The 24,500-nt window shown below is 39.5% G+C and overlaps 1 protein-coding gene across 1 annotated transcript in view; it reads left to right on the forward strand.

Moving 5' to 3' along the window:
- Window positions 1-24,500, forward strand: part of LOC145999758 (uncharacterized) — an 85,024-nt gene that overhangs the window by 14,294 nt on the left and 46,230 nt on the right. Inside the window, exon 3 of the mRNA XM_083137049.1 lies at window positions 5,774-6,321. Within this exon, the coding sequence (XP_082993175.1) occupies window positions 5,774-6,321 (548 nt within the window). The remainder of the gene's footprint in view (window positions 1-5,773; window positions 6,322-24,500) is intronic.

Genomic DNA, 24,500 nt, shown 5'->3' on the forward strand with positions numbered 1-24,500 from the left:
ATACTCGAGTTTGGACTGCAATTAAGAATTAACCAATAGACCTTCATAAAAGAGAGTTATTTAATTCTGCATTAAGCTATGGCTACCAAATTATTTTTGAACTATGCTTTTTTTATTGTCTTTTTGTTTTCCAAACGGCCACTCTCTTTGAACTTCTGTAAATAAAAAAAAACTTGTAGTTCAATCGTGATGAAATTTAAATACAGTGCAAGTAGAAAGGTTTTTAATACAATTCTTAATTTTCAGATTTTTTAAATGTCAAAAAGAAAATGTTCCTATGAATTTTGTGAAACAACTTTTTCTTAGTAATGTATAGTCCTACAAATACAAATTTGGTCTTGGTTTGAAGCTCTTTACAGCTATTTTTAAAACCTATTATCATTGTCAATTCACCTTGCGAACTGATTTTTATTCAACAGAGTAAACATGTGTGTGAATGTGGCGACATCGCATGGAGTGACAGCCTGCAGTGACACAACATGTGATGTTGCCACGTTAAACACACATCTTTAATCTGTCCAATAAAAATCTGTATAAAATTGGTTTCGCAAGGTGAATTGACAATGATAATGGATTTTAAAAACAGCTGCAAAGAGCTTCAAAACAAGACTAAGATCGTATTTGTAGAGCTACCCAATAGCAAGATTAGAAAAATTGAGAAGAACCTTTTTTTTTTGGCAGATTTAGTAAATCTGAAAATTTGGATACATACTGGCAATGTGGTAATTGCTCACAATCGAATAGCAACTAAAGGTTAAAATATTAAAAATCAGTAACTTACATGTGTGAGCATGAGATTTGTCGAACTACGTTTCGAAGGTTATACTACCTCCTTCTTCAGGTTGAAACGATGTTTTCAGACACCCGACATGGTGCCTCGTCGAGAAAGTGTTGGTTGAGGATTTAGGTCAAAAGGTATGGGAAAAGACACTTTCTAAAAAGATGATGTAAAATACACATACTAAAACCGCGCAATACTCTATAAAAACAAAGGAACGTTCAAAGCTGATGGAGGCAAACTGCCGATCGGTGCTCGGGGTAGGCGAATGCACGGTGTCAGCTCATACCTGGGGAAGGAAAACTCCTCCCTTCCGGGTTTTCCTCAACTGGTGCTCTTGAGTCACCAATCCAAGATGAATTCAACTTCCACCTCGGCGGCTTTCCTAACCTCGGGGGTAACATAGAAGCCTATCTCGTCTCTATTCCCGGCGGCTTTATCCCATTTTTAAAAAAAAGTTTATCCAGCCGTCTTCCAAGTTTCCGTCATCCCTATTGAGTTTATTCCTATTATCTGCGCATATACAGGGTGTTTTGTAAGTTCGTTTACAATGCTTGGGAGGTGATTGTACGAGTGAAAATAAGGTGGAAAGTTCATGTAACGAAATTCCGGAAACGGCATTGTTGCCGAGTCATTGACGTTTGAAAACGTGGGAAAATGATTTTCCGAAGTGAATAATGGCAAAACGGGTGGAGAGAAGTCGTCGGTGTTGGGCAGTCCACTAAGAAATTGGGTACGCTCTTGTCAAAAAATCACGCGGCAATGTTGTGCAATGTCGGCGCAAGGGATTTCTCAAAGGACGCGAACGAAGATGTTGAAGGGAGTGGGGTGGGTGTGCATTCTGTGTGAGCTGGTATCGACGAAAATTGGCATGTGTTGAATGGCACCAAAAAACAAAGAAAATTTCCTGAGCGAAGGGCACCATGACGTAAAAACGAAAAAATGAACTGTCATAGGTTGCATACCCTGAAGGGCAGGGCCCTCCCCCATGGTGCAGTGGTAGCGTCGTTGCCTTGTAATCAATGGGTCTCGGGTTCGATACCCGGTGGAGGCACAAGTGGTTAGGATCCCACTTTAAACTGTAGATCCAGTCCCGATTAGCCTTACTGTGCATAAAGTGCACTTAAAACAGCAACTCAAAACCTGAAGGGCAGATGGGTGTCCGTGTGATCTGACGTTAAGTACCACATTTCCCGCTAGGGGTGCCAAGGAGTGCACGTGTCTGTGCCATTCGTGCTTTAGCTGCTGTGCCAGCAACAGGTTGTTAAACATTCACGGTTGAATGGAAAGACGTGAGGTTCTTGGACAGTAGTGTTGGGCAAACATTTGACCTAGCAGTGTTACGTGTTAATTCTTAGCCACAGCCCATCGTGTCCTGTGAAGAGTACTAGTGTTAACGGCCATAAACACTTGTAGCCCGGTATAAGGGATGGCTGTATACACGTCCCAAGAGCTGGCGGACATGCATCTGATTTATGGGGAGGCTGGAGGTAATAGCCGTGCTGTAATCGCCGTTGTCGCCTCTGCTTGGAAGTACATGGTGGACACTTTAAAAACCGTCTGTGATGAGGTTCCCTTTACATCTCCATTAAGCATACTGTGTACCCTTCAGGGTATGCAACCTATGACAGTTCATTACGTCATGGTGCCCTTCGCTCAGGAAATTTTCTTTGTTTTTTGGTGCCATTCAACACATGCCAATTTTCGTCGATACCAGCTCACGCAGAATGCACACCCACCCCACTCCCGTCAACATCTTCATTCGCATCCTTTGGGGAATCCTTTGCGCCAACATTGCACAACATTACCGCGTGATTTTTTGACAAGAGCGTACCCAATTTCTTAGTGGACCGCCCAACACCGACGACTTCTCTCCTGCGTTTTGCCATTATTCACTTCGGAAAATCATTTTCCCACGTTTTCAAACGTCAATGACTCGGCAACAATGCCGTTTCCGGAATTTCGTTACATGAACTTTCCACCTTATTTTCACTCGTACAATCACCTCCCAAGCATTGTAAACGAACTTACAAAACACCCTGTATAGGCTGCCTCATATACATTCCTATCTAATTTGTTGTTAATTGTCCTGATGACTTCTCTTTTAGCGATCTTATGCTGGTTAACTAATACATGCTCAGATAATCCTGTCTTGGGTATACCCTCTTTTACATCTTTATCATGCTCACTCCACCTAACTTGCATACTTCTCCCGGTCTGTCCCACATATTCCTTTCCGCATTCACATACTATCCTGTACACTCCCGTTTGCTCTTCAGGGTTATCGCGCCTGTCTCCCCTCCCTTTCTTATAAGACGTGACGTGTTTTTCAATGCTCCGAGGTGCTCTAACCCCACATTTTATCCCGTATCCCCTTAGAAAGTGTCTTTTCGTATACCTTTTGACCTAAATCCTCAACCAACACTTTCTCGACGAGGCACCATGTCAGGTGTCTGAAAACATCGTTTCAACCTGAAGAAGGAGGTAGTATAACCTTCGAAACGTAGTTCAACAAAGCTCATGCTCACACACGTAAGTTACTGATTTTTAATCTTTTAAGCTTTAGTTGATGAAAATTTGGAATTGTATTTAAATCTTTTCTACTTGCACTGTATTTAAATTTCATCATGATTGGACCACAAGTTTTTTATTTATAGAATTTCAAAGAGAGTGCTCGTTTATAAAAAAACTCGAAGGCATACTAAAAAAAGAAAGAAAAAAGATCAGTTACCATAGCTTAATGCAGAATTAAATATGCTAAATTTTGGTGTAACTTGTTTTTATGTAGGTCTACTGATTAATTTTTAATTGCAGTCCAAACTCGAGTAACCATAATTTTTAACCCGATAGTATTGTGTTGCAACCTTCACTTAAGAATTAGGGTTGTTTGAAGGTAAGAATTGTGTTCAAATTATTTTTCCGGATGAACTATTATCGTGTGGAGATATGGGAACGATTATGGGTGTTTTCAGACTGAAGCAGCAGGCAACATGGAGATTCACACCAAAGTGACAAGCAACATTGGCCTCATCCAATCTGTAAGAAAGCATACACCGTACATGTGCAAATAACAGACCGAGGCTACACAATGGACACTGTTCAGAAAAAGCCTGAAAGGTTGCATTTATTTCTGGAAGGTTGATTTCTCACTTGTTGCTTTGGTCTGAAAGCTCCCCAACAGTTACTTTTCTCTCTTTATTATGTTGTTTAGTAAGTCTGTTCAAAATGTATCTGACCTAATTTTTCTTTCTCAGAAGCTGGGTGAAGCTAAGAGGTGAGAGTCAGCACAGTAGTGTGTGAATTCATTTATACATGCGTGATTTTCTGACAGTCTCATCAGTTGAGGCTGTCACTCCCAGGCAGCTGGTGTGTGTTTTAGTGGGACACATGTTTGTCACATTTTCACGTCATGTGGGAAGCCAGAATGCTTTTGGGAGTATTACTGCATGACGTTTCACCAAAAACTTGGTGATACCCAAGTTGAAACAATCGTGCGATTCATCGTTGATGGTAGGGAGATTATAGAAATTAGAGAATAGCTTAAGTAATTTAAAAATGGCTGAATTTCTGGTGAAATCCAGATACTACAGTAAGGCTGTTCGCTTTATATCCGACCATTTTCGATTCGGTGCTGCCTCCTGGCGTATCATGCTGGAACTGTGGGTCTGCTGGCGGGAGCAGTGTTGTGTCTGACCTTGTAGGTGCGTGAGTGTTGGTAGTGAATGTTATCAAATGGCACCGAAAATCAACCGGTATTGGAAGGGTTACGTAATGGCCCTTTTTACATGCTACGTTTTCATACGTACGCATTGTGAAACAGTGTTGGGAGAATGGGTTAACACTCGGGGTGACTACTGCGAAAGCTATTGTGGCCTGTTACACACAACAGGCTCTCCTTGCGAAACATTCACCCACAAAAACCACCAGGAGAAGAGCTGCAAGCAAAGTGTCACCCGTAGTGCGAAGGGGCGCAGCAACTTTGTTCATCAGTGCAGGGAAAGTTTCCCTCGTGGCTTTATGGTTGTGATGGGATTCGGATATGAGGGTAAGTTGATGATACGCAAGGTGGACAAAAACGTGAAGGTGAATGCCAGATACTTCCAAGACTCCATTTTGACACCTATCTATCGGAGAGACATCCCACAATTGTATGGAATGGACGCGAACCAGGTGATGATCCATATGGACAAGGCTTCGAGTCATACCGCCAGAACATCACTACGTTTTTATCAGGAAATGGCAGAGGAATTAGGAATTCATGTCATTTCGTTTGAAGACATTCCTGTGAAAATCCCAGATGCCAGTCCAATGGATTTTTGCGCATTTGGACTGTTGAAACGACGTCTTCAACATCACCGCCCGTGCACCCTGGATGGTCTATGGAAAGCTTGCAGGGAGGAGTGGGACAGAATTCCCATGCCTGTCCTGCGCTGGAGCTTGCTGCAATGGAAACTGCGATGCGGGGCGATAGTCCACAATGCTGGGGGTCCAATAGAACATGATCAGTGGTGGCAGTGCAGTATCTCTTAAGGTGAGTACATGTCAAACATGGTCGGATATAAAGCAAACAACCTCTGTATTAATAAAGTTTAATATTTGATCATGAAACGTGATCAACTGCCTGAGAAATTTATGACATTACAATTAACAATGGTCCGCACATGTGATTTTAATCAACGGTTTGCGTACAGGAGGCTGTACCTGTGAGAGTCACTTGGCGGCTTCATCATGATGATGCCATCACCAGTTCTTGAACTTGTTCCAATATTTCTTGGCCAAGTGCTGATTCCACAGGTTCATGAGGCCCTCGACTATTCACAAATGGCCCCTTGCAATATCTGACTATTCCCCAATTCTACTGAAAATCAGCGATTTAAGAGAGAGGACATCATGAAATTTTGCCCCCAGCTTATAGTGTGATACTTTTTGAACTAACCTCGTATATTTCTGGGTTATAATAAGTTTAATTTGATTACTGTTAAATGTATGTTTCAGCACCCTCAAGATGCATGGCCATCATGTGCTCAACAGAGCAGCAGTCAGGTTGTTACTAGCAATGAAGAAAATGCACCATCAATAAGAGTAGACCCTACTATCAATGTTAAAGTTGAGAACGATAGTGAGCCAAGTTCTGAGTGTATAGTTCCAGACATCTCGCATCACGTTGTGATAAAAAAGGAATCTAACTGTGAAAGTAGCAGGCGGGGAAGAACTGAAGGTTGGGTGGAGAATCCATCAAGCCAGATATGTAGTTCTAGTCAGTTAAATAGTATAGTTTCAGAAGCTTCAGCTGATCTTCAAAAGATAGGTGAAGTGATTATTACTCCAGTGCAAGTAAAACAGTCCATAGAAATGCCAAATAATGTTTCCGATCCGTGTTTTAACAATGTTAGTGACTCCAGAAGTTGTGATATGACTGACAGTGCCATTTTTGAAGATTCCGATGACGATGTACAAATTTTGGATGACGATATGGAAGATGGGTCAGCTGAGGTCCAGGATAAAGTGCAGGCGCAGATAGATTCAGGCGAAGAAAGCAAAACGTAAGTTTCTATCATTTCTTAATTCTCTAAAAATGAAATTGGTAACCCATATACATGTGTTCAATCCAATCTAATTGCTTTTCCCACTGTAAAGAATGAGTGTGTCAAACCATAGCCTGCTACAATCCTTCCAGCCGTGGCACTTACAACCTAACAAATACAATTTTCTGTGCTGGCTGAAACTCCACATTTCTCTGTTATGTGCTATTTCAAAGAGTAGTTTAACTTCCAAAGTAGCGGCGAAACACTACAGGTTCACATCACCTAAGGGAAGCCCTGGGTGAGTAAATACAGCCGGAGCAGGGTGCTGATCACACCACTTCCACTATGTTCGAGACAAAGAATGTATGAAGCCCTAACTGCATACCTTCATGTGAAACTTTGTTTTCCCCATGGGGAGGGGACAATTATTTTCCAGCACGACAAGTAACACTTTTTCCATTGAGGGAGACAAACAACGATTCAATATTGTCACAATGCTTTATTTTGAATTATTTGAAAAGAAAATTATATTTTTCATGACTCATTTTCCAAGGGGAATTGAATACCCCTCCTTGGCCCCCGTTGAAAAAGTCAAAGGTGTCATAACCATTTAGTACATAAAGAAGTTATTTTTGTTTTGTTAATCAGAGCGTAAGTCAGTCACTTCGTTACATTTTTATTTTATTTATTTTATTTATTTATGGCTTTCTTTTGAGCTTATTTACAGAAATCGGTACAACTATCTTCCCTTGTTTATATTGCTGGAATTGTAATGGAAAAAGTTATAGAAATCATGTGTTGTTCCAAATGCAATGCAGAAGTATCTACCCCCATCCTGTGGTTCGACATTTATAAAGTAACAAAAATCGAATGATGCACTATCCATCGCCCAGCTTTATTGGTGTTTCATGGACAATTAAAAAAAAATAATCTAAAATGCTGTGCCTGTCTTACCGAGTGTGTGTGAAGCAAAGTTTACAATAAAATATAGAGCCTATGCAATGCGTTTGTTGTTCTGTTCCCCGAATAATGATCATTCTGAATACATAAGTGAATGGCTCTGCAGTGTCTTCATTCCAGTTGTGTTGAAATGCATTGCTTCCTCAATGACAGAGATGTTTGAAAGGTCTAAATACTTAAATCACAAACCGTTCAATGTTAAAGTTCACTTGCTTTAGAGGTGTCTTGTTAGAAGCAGACCAGTTGGATATGAGTGCTATTAGGGGAGTACTGGAAGAAATACTAAGTTCTTGCGATTACATGCAAACTGGTCAAATGCCAAGGCTTTAACAAGGTGGTCACTCTAAGATCATAATCAAACTCAAGTACACTATGTGGAAGAAAGTCATTGGACACCACATGTCAGCAGATACCATCAGTTTTCTTGCAATCAATAGGAGGTCGGTCCGCCTTTGGCAGCGATAACAGCAGCCACTCGTCGTCGTAAACTGGCAACAAGCTCATGTAGTACACCGAGTGGGATATTCCGCCATTTCTCCTGCAGTACAGTCACCAACCCTGGAAGTGTAGAAGGGCAAGGCGATCGTGACCTCAATTGGTGCTCCAGTTCGTCCCATAGATGTTCGATAGGGTTGAGGTCAGGGCTCTGAGCAGGCCAATCCAGTCGGGTGACATTATTTTCTGCATACCACTCCATGGTAGCCCTGGAAACATGACAAGTCACATTATCATCCTGGAACACACATTCTTCGTTTCCATAGAAATGCTACAATGTGGGGAGCATGGAGTTGTGTAGAATATCTCGATAGGACGCAGACGTCATGTGGCCATACACCGGTACCAGTGCACCCATACAATATCAGCTGAAACAACCGCAGAACATGATGCCGCCGCCACAACCATATTTCACTGTGGGCACTCCATGCTTGAGTAACAGACGTTCTCCGGGTAATCGCCATACCCACACTCTCCCATCTGATCGAAACAGTGTGAAGAGTGATTCATCGCTCCATAGGACCCTCCGCCATTGAATTGACCAGTCCAGTTTTTCCGGTCTTTACACCAACGTAGTCTCTGCCATTTATTGTTTTTTGTTATCAGGGGTTTGTGGGCAGCGGCTCGACCTTCTTGCGAAGCGTGTGAAGTGTCTTGGTCGAAACAGTCAAATTGGTCGCACTTTGAAACTCTTCTGGAATCGAATGCATCACACGTGTCCTGTTTTTCCGAATCTCCCTCTTCAGCACTCTCCTGCCCGGGTCATCCAATTTCGTGGGTCTTCCACTTCGTGGTGCATTGCTGCAGTGTCCCTTTTCCTTTCACTTCTTGATGACAAAGGTTGATTTAGGGACCTGTCGGGCATCAGCTATGCCACGTATACTCATGCCTTCTATGGAGCAGCCTACTATGATCTCTCTTTCAAATATGCTGTGCTCTTCCCTGTCCATCATTTTATGCGAATGATCTGAGAAGCCTCCTGCTTCGGTATATATACCCATCTGTACTCTCTCTTCCATGGGGTGTCCAATGACTTTCTTCCACATAGTGTATAATTTCAAATTTTCAAGGTGAACTTTCCAGAAATTCAAGGGTACAAGCAGATGTTCTCTCTATTTAAGCCTTACGTATTATCACCTCTCACCACCCACACACACACACACACACAAATATATTAACAATATAAAGGGTCTACAAAACGTTAAAGTGGGTGGAAACATTACATTTCTAGTGTATATTTTTCGTACTATAAATTTTGCCTTGGTCAGAATTTTAATGTTTTATTAACATGGGAACAAGACTTAACAGTGTTACCATTGGAAATAAAGGGTCTATGCGATTCCAATTTATCAAAAATTCTAATTCAATTCAATTAAACGGTATATATATTTAATTTGTTTTTTTAATTTAAGGTGCCAAGTTACATATTTTCTGTCTGTCAGGTAGACTGTTCTGCAAAGGAAAGCAATAGATTGAGAGAATTCTGTTTTATTTACCACACAGCTTTCTTTTCCTTTCTTGATAAAAATAAAAGCTAAACTGTGAAGAACTTGCCTCAGGGCATTAATAAATATGTGCAAATTCAGTATGTGCAAATTCAATGGGATTTGGATTAATAAAAGTTGCAATTTTTCACATCTACAGAGAAAAATTCATTTAGAATTCACACATAATTTCCAGATTGAATAATTCACATATAATTCTTGGAATTCAAGGAATTCCTGCTGAGTAGCCACCCTGTTTAAGGATCGTAGCGGGTTGTGGTCAAACTTATGACCATCTAGGAAGATGTGAATTGAGTATTCATTTATTCCACCCTTTTTTCACCTCATACAAATTGGACTTTAAACTTACAAGAAGTTGTAAAAGGGGAGGAGTTTTAAATCTAAAAATCTCTATGGATTGAACTATCCAAGTCTAAACATATTGTTGTTGGCACAAATTAATGTTGTTCAATTTTCCTGAAATCTGACACCATCAGATGTGGTACACAACATTTTCAAATTGATATATCCCCGAAATATCCGAAGGAACTAGCCAATGTATGATAGCATCTAACATATAGATAAAAGAGCTTTGGCTGCTGGCTTTCTGCAGCCTTGTTACAAGTGGCCTCCCAAAGAAAAAGGATGGCATGCACCATTTAAGTTGATTGTCAATGCTGTGAAAGGCTGCAGTGGTGTTGTATGACCCAACATTAACAAAAACTAAAGTAAAGGTGTTCATGAAGGGTGTTTAGAATAAATACACAGCAAATTGATGTTTAAGTACAAGTGATCACTAGATCCTGGAATTTTAGGGCAAATACCTAGTTTATTCCCTAAATGAAAGTGAAGAATTGTTTTCAATATTCATGATTTACACAAAATTAGACCTATTGAGAGTGACATATAAAGTGGCTCCGGCGTGAGAACAGACTTGGAAATTCTATTTTTTGTCTTTTCCGTCGAAAGCTAAGGAGGGTCACATGAACAGATGAACCAATCGGCTTTGTCCAGTTGCCATGGGGAGGGGGTGTTCTCGTGGTATTCTGCATAGCCAAATTTTTCATTTTGGGTCGTTTTCGAAACAGGTGGAACCCTTACCAAAGCCAGCACTGCGATGCCTAATGGTTGCCGCCACGTAGCAAGCGAATGGGTCTCCGTTTCCCTGCCTCTCCCTGAAATGCGAGCGAAGGGGGCTTGTTGACAGGAAGAGGTGTCGTGGACGACTGGACAAAAATCAGGCTTGTAGCAACCGGTAGCAACACTGCTTTTCCCCCCTTGAACTGGAGGCGGAAAGTCTGGGTTTCCTCAAGTCCATTCTCTCGCCGGAACCAGTTTAGTCACCAGAGAGAGTTATAGTGACTTAAAATGGCAAAAATAGGGACTTGCAGCCACATTGTTACTTTAATATTTTTTAAGGTTCTGTTCTCCAGGTAGCTAAAATTGCCCTCTTCCTCATACACAATTCAGCAATCATAAATTCAATTACTCAAGCCTTTTTTGACCCATCTACGATCTGCATAATAGGTTTATGAACACTTTGTCCAAGCTGTTCTTTTCTTTAAATTTCCACCTTTAACATCTGTCTCTGTGAATAGATTTTTTCTACCTTTAAAATTATTGTAAAAGACAAAAGACACAGTTTCACTGTGGGAAGTTTGAAGTAAAATCAAGTTCTGTAATGAAATTGAAGTGGTAGATTAAAAATGTAGCTAAAGTGCTATATTTTTTTTAAATTAAAAATATCTTTGTCAAGACATGAATGTTGGCCTAAGAATAAACTTTATTTAATCTGTAGGTTTTTATAACTTTTACAGATTCATTGACTTAGTTTCGTTTTAAGTCAACTGTTATGCACATATAGCCTAGTAGGGACTGGATCTACAGGTTAAAGTGTGATCTGAACTACTACAAGGTACCTGAACTGGGTATCGAACCCAAGACCCCTTGATTAAAAGGCGACACCATCAGGGTGGCCCAATGACTTGAATAGCATTAAGTAAAATGTAGTTTAAGAGTTTACTTTAGGGCATATTTTTTTTATTTTTAGAGCCTAATTTCATACTTTTAGAGCCTGTTTTAGGTGCCTAAATCTTAATTTTTTCGTCCCTAAAATTCCGAGGTCTTAGTGATCAATTAATTGGCCCACAATCAGCTGAATTTTACATGTACAAGATCAACCTTTCTCACATTTACCAGATTACCAATCTGGCACTGTTCCGGTACTCCGAGAATCTTTTTGAAACCTCCAGCTTGAGGCATTCAAGGTTTCCTGGATGAGGTGCTAACTTTCCATCAAAATTCTCTACATTTTAACAAGAAGTTAATTTTCTGTTCAGTTTTCATACTTGCCATGAAAGCAGCAGCGTATTGTGCAGGATTACAAGATCATGAGCCAAAAAAGAAAAACGTTGCAAAATGGAGGACAAGATCATTCTTAGCAAATAATGTATAATATAGTGTACGGCAACAAATTGGGTGATTTTGCAAGACTGGATATAGCTAGTTGTACAGAGGTAACACGTCACGACCACTACCTTGCAGCCCCAGATTTACCAGCCAGTTATGATGGAGACATGAAATGGGCATAGCACACATTCACTATAAACCTGCGTTACAAAAACTGTGATAGGTATGTGTGCTCTCAAGCGTGCATTTTCGAAACATTTTCGTGTCATCAAAACATGGATTAAAAACTTCGAGGAAACGGGCTCCAAAGATAGGGTCCGGGAAAACATGGCTCAAATTTCTGTGGCCATGCGTTGCTTGTGTAACCTACTGCACGGACACGTAACTATCACTTTTACAGCAAATGCATTCTGTGCCACGTTCCACAGCTCCACCATAACTGAATGGTTATGCTTTGCGATAGTCATGTGTTACCTCTGAAACAACAACTAGCAATATTCAGTGTTGCAAAGTCACCCAATTAACTGCTGCACCCATTACTAGGAAATCATTACAGAAAGAAAAACCCAGAGTTTCACTTTCATTTGGGCAACTCTTATAGATAAGTTCTTAATTTGACATTAAAGAACTTCTTACGTCATGTGCTGGCAACATGTTAAAAACAACACAAAATACATAAACAGCACGATATGAGGCACTTCAAAAGCTTGTCCAAGCTATCTGAGAGTCATCGTCAGGACTGGTAGAGAGACGGCGAAGAAGATATGGTCAAGGTTCCAATGGCACTGATGGCTGAGTCTGCCGGAAGGTGTTGTTGCAGTGTTTCAGTGTTGGTAAGTTTCTGGGTTGTTGCGATTGATGGCTGTGTACACGTGATAAAAATGTGACATTAAGGGGTACTTTAGTATTATACGGACTACCTCATTTGTTTACCGTACCGTGCAAACCTCCTGCTTTTAGGTTAGGTTAGGTTAGAGTGTTCCTATTATGTCCATAAGTGTTTCTCCTGCTTCCCCAGAAAACAGATGGTCTGAAATGAGGTAGTTCGTATAATACTAAAGAAATAAGGTAGACCTAACCTAACCTAACCTAAAAGTGGGGGTTTGCACGGTACGGTAAATGACCCATGTTTCCGAGGGGAATATCATTTAACGTAGACAAATGAGGTAGTCCGTATAATACTAAAGTGCCCATTAAGGAAGGTGTACACATAATTAAAAATACAAATAATATTGACAACAATTTATGTGGAAATCTTTATTGCTACCTCTATTTGGTGCAAGGTGCATGAATCTTAATCTTAAACCTCAGCTAGAATATCTACAGGGTAGGGTTCTTTGTAGACAACGAAACCAGACAGGATGCCTTCCACTGGAGATGTTTTAACGAATATATTATATAAACAAGGATACATGGAAATAGAATATTTACATGATGAGCTACTTTTCTCTATAATTCTCATCTACAGTCAAGTTTTAGCTCAATATGTTTTTTATTATTTCTTTTCTTCAATTTGTATATCCTTGTATCTGGACTTCCTTCTTAATGGACAGTCTGGATCTGGACTTCCTTCTTAATGAACAGATCTGGATCTGGACTTCCTTCTTAATGGACAGGTCTGGACTTCCTTCTGGATTTCCTACGTGAGCTTCCTTCTTAATGGACAGATCTGGATCTGGACTTCCTTCTTAATGGATGGTCTGGATCTGGACTTCCTTCTTAATGGACAGTCTGGATCTGGACTTCCTTCTTAATGGACAGTCTGGATCTGGACTTCCTTCTTAATGGATGGTCTGGATCTGGACTTCCTTCTTAATGGACAGTCTGGATCTGGACTTCCTTCTTAATGGATGGTCTGGATCTGGACTTCCTTCTATTTCAGCTTTTTGACGATTTATGAATTCACATATCCTTTTTCCAACTTTTCCCCTTAAGCTTTGGGAGATATACTAATCTCTTCCCTTGCAGCTGCGATTGGAACGTGCCAACACTAACTGGGTACAACAGAGTGTATACTTGGTGCCAAACGACTGACATGCGCATCCAAGTAGGTGCTACGGTTGAAATGTGCAACCAAAAGTGCTGTGGGGCATCGATTGGAATGCGCCGCCACTGATGTAAACAAAATTTCCGCTATGGGAATGGTAAATCAATCGGACAGATGCAATATCTGTTCAAAGACACAAACTTGTATCAGAGCTTTGACTTCTTTAATTTTCATATTAACTTACATATGATCACTGATTTGATTTATCGAATATATATATTGATTTATTTCTTTTATATTTATTCTTTGTCTTCTTATAATATATTCTATTGTTTTTCATCTTTCCAATTTGCTTTGTTCTTATTTATAAAGTTATTCACATATATTATGCCAATTCTTAATCTTGCACACCTGGTGCTGCCATCTCTATTCCTCTTTGGCAAACTATTTACAATACTTGGTCCTATTGGGTACGTAACATTATTTATCATGGTATAACACAGTCAAACTAAAAAAGAAAATCGTCTCCTTCAGGCATCAATCAAAATAACCAGGAACTTACCAAGACCTTAACGACACCTTCCGGCAGACACAGCAATCAGTGTCATCGGAACTTTCTTCGTCATCTCTCTTACAGCCCTCATGATGGCTCCAAGATGGAGTCGAAAGCTTGGACAAACTTTTAAAGTGTATTATGCTGTTTATGTGTTGTTTTTAACAAGTTCTTAATTGTTATGATTAGTGATTCCCATGCAGCAGTTAAGACACATTTATTCATAGCAGCTACCTTCTTGCAATGGTGATGATTCTAGCAAAATAAAATTGAAAGCACATCACTTTATTCCATTGCTTTGCTATGCTTTCAGTGCCTAACAAATACACCAGTTAAGTTCTGAACTTATTGATCTTGTAATTTTTCAGGACAGTTACTTTTGTACCAAATTGTATTGTTATTATCAAGTTGGTGGCCGCGGTGGCTCAGTCGGTAATGCGTCTGGCTACCATGCTAAAGGTCCCGGGTTCGATCCCCGGCCGGTTCAAATCCGGGAACTTTTCTAACGGTGGAAGCGGCCCTGGCGCCTACCCAGCGTCGAATAACATGGGTACCTGGGGGAAACCCTGGGGGGTAAAGGCGGTCAGGGGCGTGATGCTGATCACATCACCCCCACTCACGACCGGATCAAGAAAGTGTGGGGCGTTACCCCCACACCCCCTATACGCCTTCATGGCGTGGTGCTAAGCACAGGGGAACACTTTACCTTTTTTTACCTTTTATTATCAAGTTGTGACAAGAATAAATATACTTACTATTGTGCAGCAGGCATATAAAAAAAAGGAGCAGTATAACGCACAAGTGGGATTCTAACTACTGTACAATGTGCTCTACTAGGATTTAAACCTTGGACCTATTGTTTACAAGGCAACTGCAGTAGGCACCTTGGTTTGGATCACACTTGAAACTGTAGATTCAGTCCCGAGTAGCCTTTCTGTACATAAAGTGGATTGAAACTCAACTGCATGTATGGTAGTAGAGAGAGACTGGATTAAAGAATAATTGTAAAATCTGGAAGTACTTTCTGCCTTAAATTCCTCATTATATTTCATGAACTACTTACGTATCTCTTACTGGCATTGGCAGATGTCATATCAGTGTAACATAATATGTAGAAAAGCATGTGTTTGTTGTCTTGGTGGAGAAATGGCACAGTATGCTAGAGGTCTGGGTACGAGTCTCCATCGAGCCTGCAGTTTTGACTGAAATTTCTACATACGTATGTGTTGTCTCAGAGTTTTTTGGTTATTATTCTTGTATTGTCATAGATTTTTGTGTAATTAAAATGTAAATTGGTTTTATGTGAGATCTGCGGTGAATATTTATCAAAATTAAAAGGTAACAGTTTCATACATCGGAGATACATTTCTTCAATTTTACACAAGAAACTACTCACGGAAATGAGTTTCACCAAGGTTTACAACGTTCGTCAAGGTATTTTCTTTCATCGTGGAAGATATTTGACCAGGAAATCATGTATTTTTCAAGAGAAATATCGCACCGATGCACAATTGCCATTGCTTTCATTTGCTTGCCCTACGACAACCGGATGCTGCGTACGTTTGATGATGTAAGCCCCTGTCAGTGTTTCAACCCCCCCTTTTTTTTTTACTATGCTTGCCTAACATAACCAAACCTAACCTTATCGGAAATGGTTCGTGGGGCTATCCGTGTATGGTTCGTGGGGCTATCCATCAGCTACCTGTGCATAATGTATAATTTCCACCGGTGACGAACACGATAGTAGGTATTTTTTGGTGAAGAAGGTTGAAACACTTCAGTCAAGATGTGCCCGCCATATTGTGTGTTCCGGAAGTGAAGAAAGGAATAAAAAAAGCACTCAGAATGTGAAAAATTGTGTTTGTTTTCGTGTAAAAAGCATAATGCCACTTTGAACTATGTTCCGCATTACACAATTGGTAAGTACGAACCATGCGAAACACAAAATATACGATTTTAATGTGTCTCCGATCTATGAAACTGGTACCAATTAAAATCTGCCCATACATCCTTGTGTGCAATTGCTCTATTGTATTGCTTAGTGAACGCCATAACTACGAGTAGTGTTCTAGAGTTTGTAGGAAACTGGTTGCCAGGAATATGGTGAATTTTCTTCATTTTCAACATAGGACAATTGTTGTTCAGAAAAAATTAGCTTTGTACTGATGTAATTTAATAGAGAACTTGTTTTATTGTGTCTAATTGTACATAAAATGTCAATAATATGTGTTTTTACAGTGAAACACTATTGAGGAAATTGTCATAATGTAGCCTGCAAGTTTTTTTTTTTGGGAGGGGGGTTACTATCACGAGAAAAAAATATCCTTTAACTTTTTTTTAATGGATATTCATGTGTATCTTTATGAGGCTGGTTTGATACAGCAAGCTTTGTTTTCCTGCGTGTGATGTTTTACATAAATATGTCTTGAAACCTTGCATACAATGCATAGATAGTGCAATTACTAGTTGTTTTAAAGTAATTTGTGCATAACTTTCATAGTCAATTGCCAACAGCATTTGTTCATTCACCGTTCTCTGCCTTATTAGGCAAGTTTTTTACTCCAACCTCCAGGCTTTCCAATGTTGCACCTTACGCTTCATGTCAGAATAAGATCCACTTAATTTAATACCTTTTATCAGCTGATATGTTCTCCACAGGTTCATCTCATCTTTAGTAAGAGTAGCCAGTGTCCCAACCAATTCCTTTTTCTGTTGATCACTTGTAGCATTGTTCTTTTTTTCACCAACTCTTTGCACAACAGTTTTAGTCTTTACTTTGAGAGTTCACTTCACATGCCCCAGTCTGGTAACAGTATGGTATAGGGAAAACACATTTCTTCAAATTTACAGGAGAAATTACTTACGGAACTGAGTTTCTGTAGACTTTTGAAAGCTCGTGGAAGTGTGTTCTCCCTTCGTTCAACTTATTTTTCGACATTAATGTCTCTCCGATGCACAAAAGCTCTTGCCTAAATTACGTCGACTACGTGAACCAAATGTTCCGTGTGTACAATGATGTAACCCCCGGTCAGTGTTTCCAAACTCGCCATTGTTTTGCCAGAACATGACAATTTTAACTATGTTTGCCTAACCTCACAGAACCTAACCTAACCTTGCGTGCATGGTTCGTGGGGCTATTTATGAATGCTTTGTGGGGCTATTAGAATGGTTTGTGGGGCTATCCATGAATGGTGTGTGGGGCTATGCATGCATGGTTCATGGGGCTATCTGTGCATGGTTTGTGGGGTTTTCGAACCCGGAAAAAATACAAAATGAGTAACACAAAAGTAGGTATTTTTCGGTGAAGAAGGTTGCAACACTGCAAAGCCACTGGTCATCAACAACGCTAGTCAAGATTTCTCCGCCATATTGTGTGTGAGAGGAACGAACAATAATTACTCGATATGTGGAAAATTGAAGCTATTTTCGTGAAAAAAGTGAAATCCCACCTTAAACAATGCTTCTCGATGCATAATAGGTAAGTATCATGTATTGCCCACAGTGGTATTTAACTCCTTTAATGCACTGTTTGCCATTATTTTGTCTTGCGCATAAGCAGATGATGATGAACTAATTATTTCTGTAACTTTTTATTCCTTTATACTGAGAAGATAATATTTTATATTGCATTTCCTGACCCTCAACAAGATATTAAGATATTAGACTCATGTTTGAATTGTGTGAATTAAAATCATATTCAAGGGTTTATGCTTTGTTATTTTGGAGAATGCCTCATTGACCTTTTTAAAGGCCACAGCTCCAATACTGCCTTCATTGCCACAAGTGTCCCAAATAGTACAACATGGAAAGATATAAAGGAATTAAAAATCTTAATTAATAATTTTTGAATATCAGAAGAAATATTGTATTCAACTTAGCTCTTTTTATTTTGTATTATTATTTTTCAACTGTCATCCTGACGGCTGGTTGTATTCAGAGTCTGACTAATGACTTGAGCTCATATTTTTATGTAATATCAAAGTACAAAATATGTACATAAATATGTAACAATAAATTATAAAATTCATTCATTCATTGTTTTCTGCCTAATTGGCAGGTTTTTCACTGCAATCTCCAGCTTTCCCTATTCTCTGCCTTACGCTTTGTAATAGCATACGAACTTAATTTAATATCATCCATAAGCTGATATCTCTTTCTTCCACGGACTTTCCCTCCTTCAACCATTCCCACCAAGGCATCTCTTAGCAGGGGGTTCCTTCTTAGACAGTGTCCTAACCAGTTTCTTTTCCTCTTCTTGATGGTCTCCAGTATAGATCTTTTTTCACCAACTCTTTTCAGTATGGCTTCGTTTCTTACCTTGTCCATCCTTTTTACATGCTCCATTTTTCGCCATGTCCACATTTCAAAAGCTTTGAGTCGTTTCTCTTCATTTCTTCTCAACGTCCAGGTTTCTGCACCATATAGTGCTACACTCCACACAAAACATTTCACTAATCTCTTCCTTTGACCTATGTCCATGGGTCCATAAATTTTTTTTTCTTCTATTGAAAGCTTCTTTTGCTATTGCGATTCTCATTTTCATTCTTGTTTGCAGCTCATGTCACTGCTTATAGTGCATCCGAGGTACTTGAAGCTAACCACTTGCTGGATTCTTTCACTGTTTGCTCTCACATTAATATTCCTTGGTTTCCGTCCTATAACCATTGCCTTGTTTACATTGATCTTCATCCCATACTGCTCACAGCTGCTGTTTAACTCTTCTAACATACTATTTATGGTTATTTCATCCTCAGCGAATAATGCCATGTCATCAGCAAATCTTATGCAGTTTATTCTTCTTCCTCCCAATTTGACACCTCCTGTGCCCTGGAAACAATTTTTCACTATATCTTCTAAATAGATATTAAACAAAGTAGGCGATAGGCAGCATTCTTGTCGTTCTCCTCTTCCAATTTCACAGCCTTCTGTCATTTCGTCTCCTGTTCTGACTTTAACTCGTTGATTCATGTATAAGTTGCTTAGAAGTCTTCTCTCTTTCCAATCTACACCAATTTTCTTCAGAATTTCTGAAAGTTTAACCCAATTCACTCTATCAGAGGCTTTTTCCAGGTCTACAAATACTACAAACACCTCCTTTCCTTTCTCTAAATATCTTTCCCCAATGGTCCTCAGTAAACCAATTGCCTAAATATGTATTATCACAAGAATATGTAGCTAAATATGTGGTATCAAAGAATATGTAATATTAATAACAATTGAGTATCCAAGCAATTTCAAGAATTCTGCTAGATATTTATATTATTAGAACACATTCAACATGACATGAGTTGTTCAAATTGAAATTTGTATTAAATTTATAAACTCAAAAAAAGCACAGCAACGTGTACATCTTTAAGAAACCAAATTTGTCAACTATTAATTACTTTTCACATTGCAAATTATTATGTGTCCTCCTCTGTAGCCGAGCGGGTTAAGGCGTTCACTCGTCTTGATATCGTTCGCTGCGGGACGGCGTAGGTTCGAATCCGGCTGTGGTCGGAATTTATTCGGCCTACGTATAGGGCCGGTGGCAACCCACCATCGTGAGGAAATTGGGAAGCTTCGAATGAGTAAGCGTAATCCGGTCACGGAGACCTACTATAACGGCTGGGGATACGTCGAGCTGACCCCCCGACTATTCCAATACTGGTTGAAGATCTCCAAGCTTAGAGGTGATGAAGGAAAGCGTGGGAGGGAGACCGGCAGTCGGTAGGTACGCCTAGGCCCTTCATGGGCTGTTGCGCGACGGATTATTATTATAAATTATTATGTAAGAGACCTCTTTGCAACTTTCAAAACAAATTGTAAAAAGAAGCATCTACGGAAAGAACAATCGAATGAAAATACATAGCTACTTTTGCACTTTTTGTACAAGGGAACATATTGTGTAACTCGCTATGTACAGGAAATTAGCTTTCTTGTCCACCGATGCCAAGTTTCTAGGTGATATGTCTAAACCTAAGAGCGAAACGAAAATATGTAACCAGAAGAAGGGGGTGGGAGAGAAACTTCCACATCTTTCGATAAATAACTTCACTTTTTTTTGTTTTCTTCAGCCTGTCTTTCGACTTGGCTGTCCATTATATGTGCCCATAAGCACTATGCATCTCATTGATTAGAAAATATGACATCACAAATTTTCTTCATCATGTTTCAGAGATGCAGGAAAAGGATCAAGACAGGGAAAAATACCAAAATATGTAATATCCTGGCAAATATGTAGAAATATGTAACATAAAATGTATGCAAAATCATGTCAGTTATGTAATTCGTTAACATTTTCCTGTTCAGGGTGTGTATCTAGAAAGGAACATTATATGTAATTACATACAAAGCCGAGCTCTACTAATGACTTAACATTTAAGTTCTACCTTTTGTGTTCAGCAGTTTTATCTAATCATCATTGCTTCTTATCATAATTAAGCAAAGTAAAATAAGAACACAAGCAATACACTATGTGTTCCTAACATGACAGTCAAGAGTGAGAAAAAGAGATTAGTGTCAGAGCATGCACGTAAGGAAAATTTTCATGTGTATATTTCATGGGAAAACAAGGTATTTTTTGTATCTAAAGATATCTGTTTGGCTGTTACGCGTAGATTGATAAATAACTCTGATAAACTTACTTATTTTTTGTACAAATACCATGTTTGTTGATCGCAGATCTCGCTTAAGACGTGCTTCTTCTGATGAAGATGTATCATGTTATGTTGCCCAGTCAGTTAACAAAGAAGTTTCTTCATCTGGTCAAGATCAGATAATGAAGATTCATTCTTCTGATCTGAACAAGAGAACCTTCCCACATGAATCTCCTATCGTGTCTGTTAAACCTCGGCAAATTCAGCCAGGAAGTGGCAACACTGACTTTCTAAAAACACTACAGCGGTATCGGTGCAACACTGCTGTGAGGATTCATGCGTGTAGCTTTTGCCCCAAGATCTTTTCGACGTCGTCCAATTTGGTGAATCACTTACGTGTACATAGTGGCGAGAGGCCGTTCGTTTGCAGGGTTTGCAGCAAAGCTTTTACGCAGAAAGGAAACCTGAAGCAACACCTAAGAACACACACAGGAGAGAAACCTTATTTCTCTACAATCTGTGACAAGAAATATGCACATCACAGTAATCTATGTATTCATGAAATGATGCACCACTAAAGTGCATGCTTGGTGTTTTTTCTTTGCCAAGTGCAGCTGACCTACAGAAGGTTGTACACTAGCGAAGACATAGACATTTTATGGCTTAGTTGATCTTTGTACTTGTATTAATGTTTTGATATTGAAATATTTTATTCAAATTTTGTTGCTTTTACAAATTAGGGGCAAACAGAATAATTGTTACTCTATCGTTATCCAGCACAGACATGTTGGTGAATTTGCTGATAATATTACAGGTCTGATATTGGTATATACAGCCTGAAATGTAGTGCATTTTCTTCCATTTTGTTTATTAAAGCGTAATGTATATACTCTGGTTTTGTAGGATAAATGTGTTAATATGTCATTCCTTTTGCTGAGGCAAAATCCTGACCTTCACTAGCAATTTTATATTAAATTGATTGATAGAATATTGTTATTGCTAAATATTTTTTACGAGTATCGCCAGAATTTCATATTGGTCGATACTTAATATGTACCAAAATAAATATTTCCTTTGGACTATAAAAATAGACGGAACATTGAGTATTTCATCAAAAAGATTTGCTTAAAACTATAGATGCAACTGATCAATGGCTCATTGGTCTTCTTACTGATATTAAAGGTGAAAGTGAAAGGTAAAGTTCCCCGTGTATATAGCACAGTGCCATGAAGGCATGTTAAGGGGATGTTGGGGGGTAGGGCCCCACATATTCTCGATCTTGCTCATTTTAGAGGCGAGGTGATCAGCACCATGCTCCAGCCACCTCTATCCCCCAGGTACCCATTGATTTGAGGCTGGATGAGCCCCAAAGCCGCTTTATGCAGTGACAAGGAAGGAAAAATTCTTACCTTAGATCACCCACCCCAGGAATCGAACAAGTCAGACCACTGAGGCTCTTTCGATACTAGATATTTAATATGTTGAAATTTTTCATCGAAAAATGCAGGCTCGACGAGGACTCGAACCCAGGTCTCAGGCATACCATGCCATTGCACTAACCACCGAGCTACCGAGCCAGCCTGGCCTTGCCTGATTTTTCGCTGTCGCTGTTTTACCTGCGTGGAATCGTCTCTGCCATCCATTTCATCATATCACCATTCATCATCATCTTTGCATTTAGCCAAAAGTGACAGAAAAGCGATGTAAAAAAATCAATAAATCAATCTGTAACTTAGAATTTCCATATAGTAATGCACTTCTCTTATTTTTTACAATACCAGCATCCCTAAGTTATTGTGGAGTGCAGATAAAGACACACACACACACAAAACAGTAATCAACAACAGCCAAAATAAATATAAATACACTACACCACCACAATCGTGGACTTCATCATCATCATCATCCTTCGCCATTTCCTGCCTCCGGCTGGTTTGGAGTAGAAGTCAAGCCTCTCCATTTTCTTCTGGTCTTTCACAACTCCTCTCTTTCCATGGTGTTCCAATCTTGTCCTCTTCTCCTAACACTCTCTGCTATCTGCTCTTTTAACAAACATCTTGGTCTCCCCCTTGGCATTATTCCCACTCCTTGTGCATTGTAAGCTCTTACTGGTAGTCTTTCTGCATCCATCCTTTTCATGTGTCCGAACCATCTCATCTGTTCCTGATCTATTCTGTCCCCCCAATAGACTCCTTAAAAATGTCATCTCCACTGCCTGCATCTTTTTTTTTGTCTCTCTCTGTCATTGTTGAAGTCTGCTCCATATGTAATTATTGGCACATGGTGTTATATATTACCTTCGTGCATTTCATAGGTACATCCCTGTTCCATATTAATCTTCGAACACTTTGATAGAGTCCACCACCCATTTGTTCTCTTCTGTTTACCTCCTCATCTATTCTTCCACTTCTCTCAATTATGCTTCCTAGATATTTAAAACTCTCCACTACCCTCAACTCTTCTGTGTCCATCTTTATTCGTGGTACAGATCTGGCTTGTTGATTTATACATGTTAATATATACATGTTAAACTACATTATCAAATGAACGCCACATGCCGAAACTAGAAATTTTAACATTGATTTCTCTTAGCAAAATTGCAATACAAATTCGTTAAGTGTAAACTTTAATCTAAATGAGTAACAAAGGAGAATGGTGTGTTAGTATTTTTTTTTAACCATTACTACCCATTACCACTGACACCAAAGATAAAGGTACTAAACATTTAGCTATGTGGGAACCATGCAACTGTCTATGAATGGGATAAAGATCTAAACAATACGGGTATGGACACTTTTCCAAAATGCTTAAAAGCTATTGAGAGAACTACCATAACGCTTTAAGCTTCGCCATCTTGCTACAAACAGGTGAGTACATAACCCTTCAACTTCTCATATGTAACTAATTTTAGAATTTTTTCATGTTTATATTATGATGTTGCATGAAAGTTGCTTCTAGCTTGTTGGCCATTGCAACTAAAGTTGACAGTTTGGTGGAACATGAATGTAGACATCCTGTAAATAGATGTATGTATTATACAGAAGATTGTTCAGGATATATCTCAATGACTTTGTGACACCAATGACATTTGGGATTGATCTGAGCGACAGTGTAGCTCCTATTGTCAGTTGTGTATCGCAGCTTGCAGAAGTGTCGTGCACGTAGCTGTCAAATGGCACCAAACAAACTGTTATTGTAAAGGGTACGTCATGGTCCTTTTCCTTTCATATTTCTCGCATGACAGAATAGTAAAACATTGTCGGGAGAATGTTTGACCATTGGGAAAGCCACTGTCAAAGAGATAGTATCCCATTGTACACAACAGAGGCCTGTTGGGGAAACATTTGCCCACAAAAGGCACCCGTAAGAGGACAACAGTGAAACATCCATTGTGCTCCGAGAGATTCGGTGAATGACATGCTGGAAAAATCCACCAACCCAACAAGAGATGGAGGCCTCTCCGATGGTAGCATCGTCACCTTGTAATCAAGGGATGCTGGGTTTGATACCTGTGGAGGCACATTGAGGTTCGGATCCCACTTTAAACTGTAGGTCCAGTCCTATTTAGCCTTACTGTGCATAAGGTGGACTTAAAACACCAACTCAATCAATCAATCAACCAACGGGAGATGGCCAGGAGGGTGCATATGACTCCTTCCACTGTGAACGTGGCCATCCATAACCTCTCGGACTGTGGTGCATTTGCAAGACCCGTGTGCATCACCTCCTCC

This window comes from Lepisma saccharinum, chromosome 15 (assembly GCF_977018435.1).
Source record: "Lepisma saccharinum chromosome 15, izLepSacc3.1, whole genome shotgun sequence".
NCBI classification, from domain to species: domain Eukaryota; kingdom Metazoa; phylum Arthropoda; class Insecta; order Zygentoma; family Lepismatidae; genus Lepisma; species Lepisma saccharinum.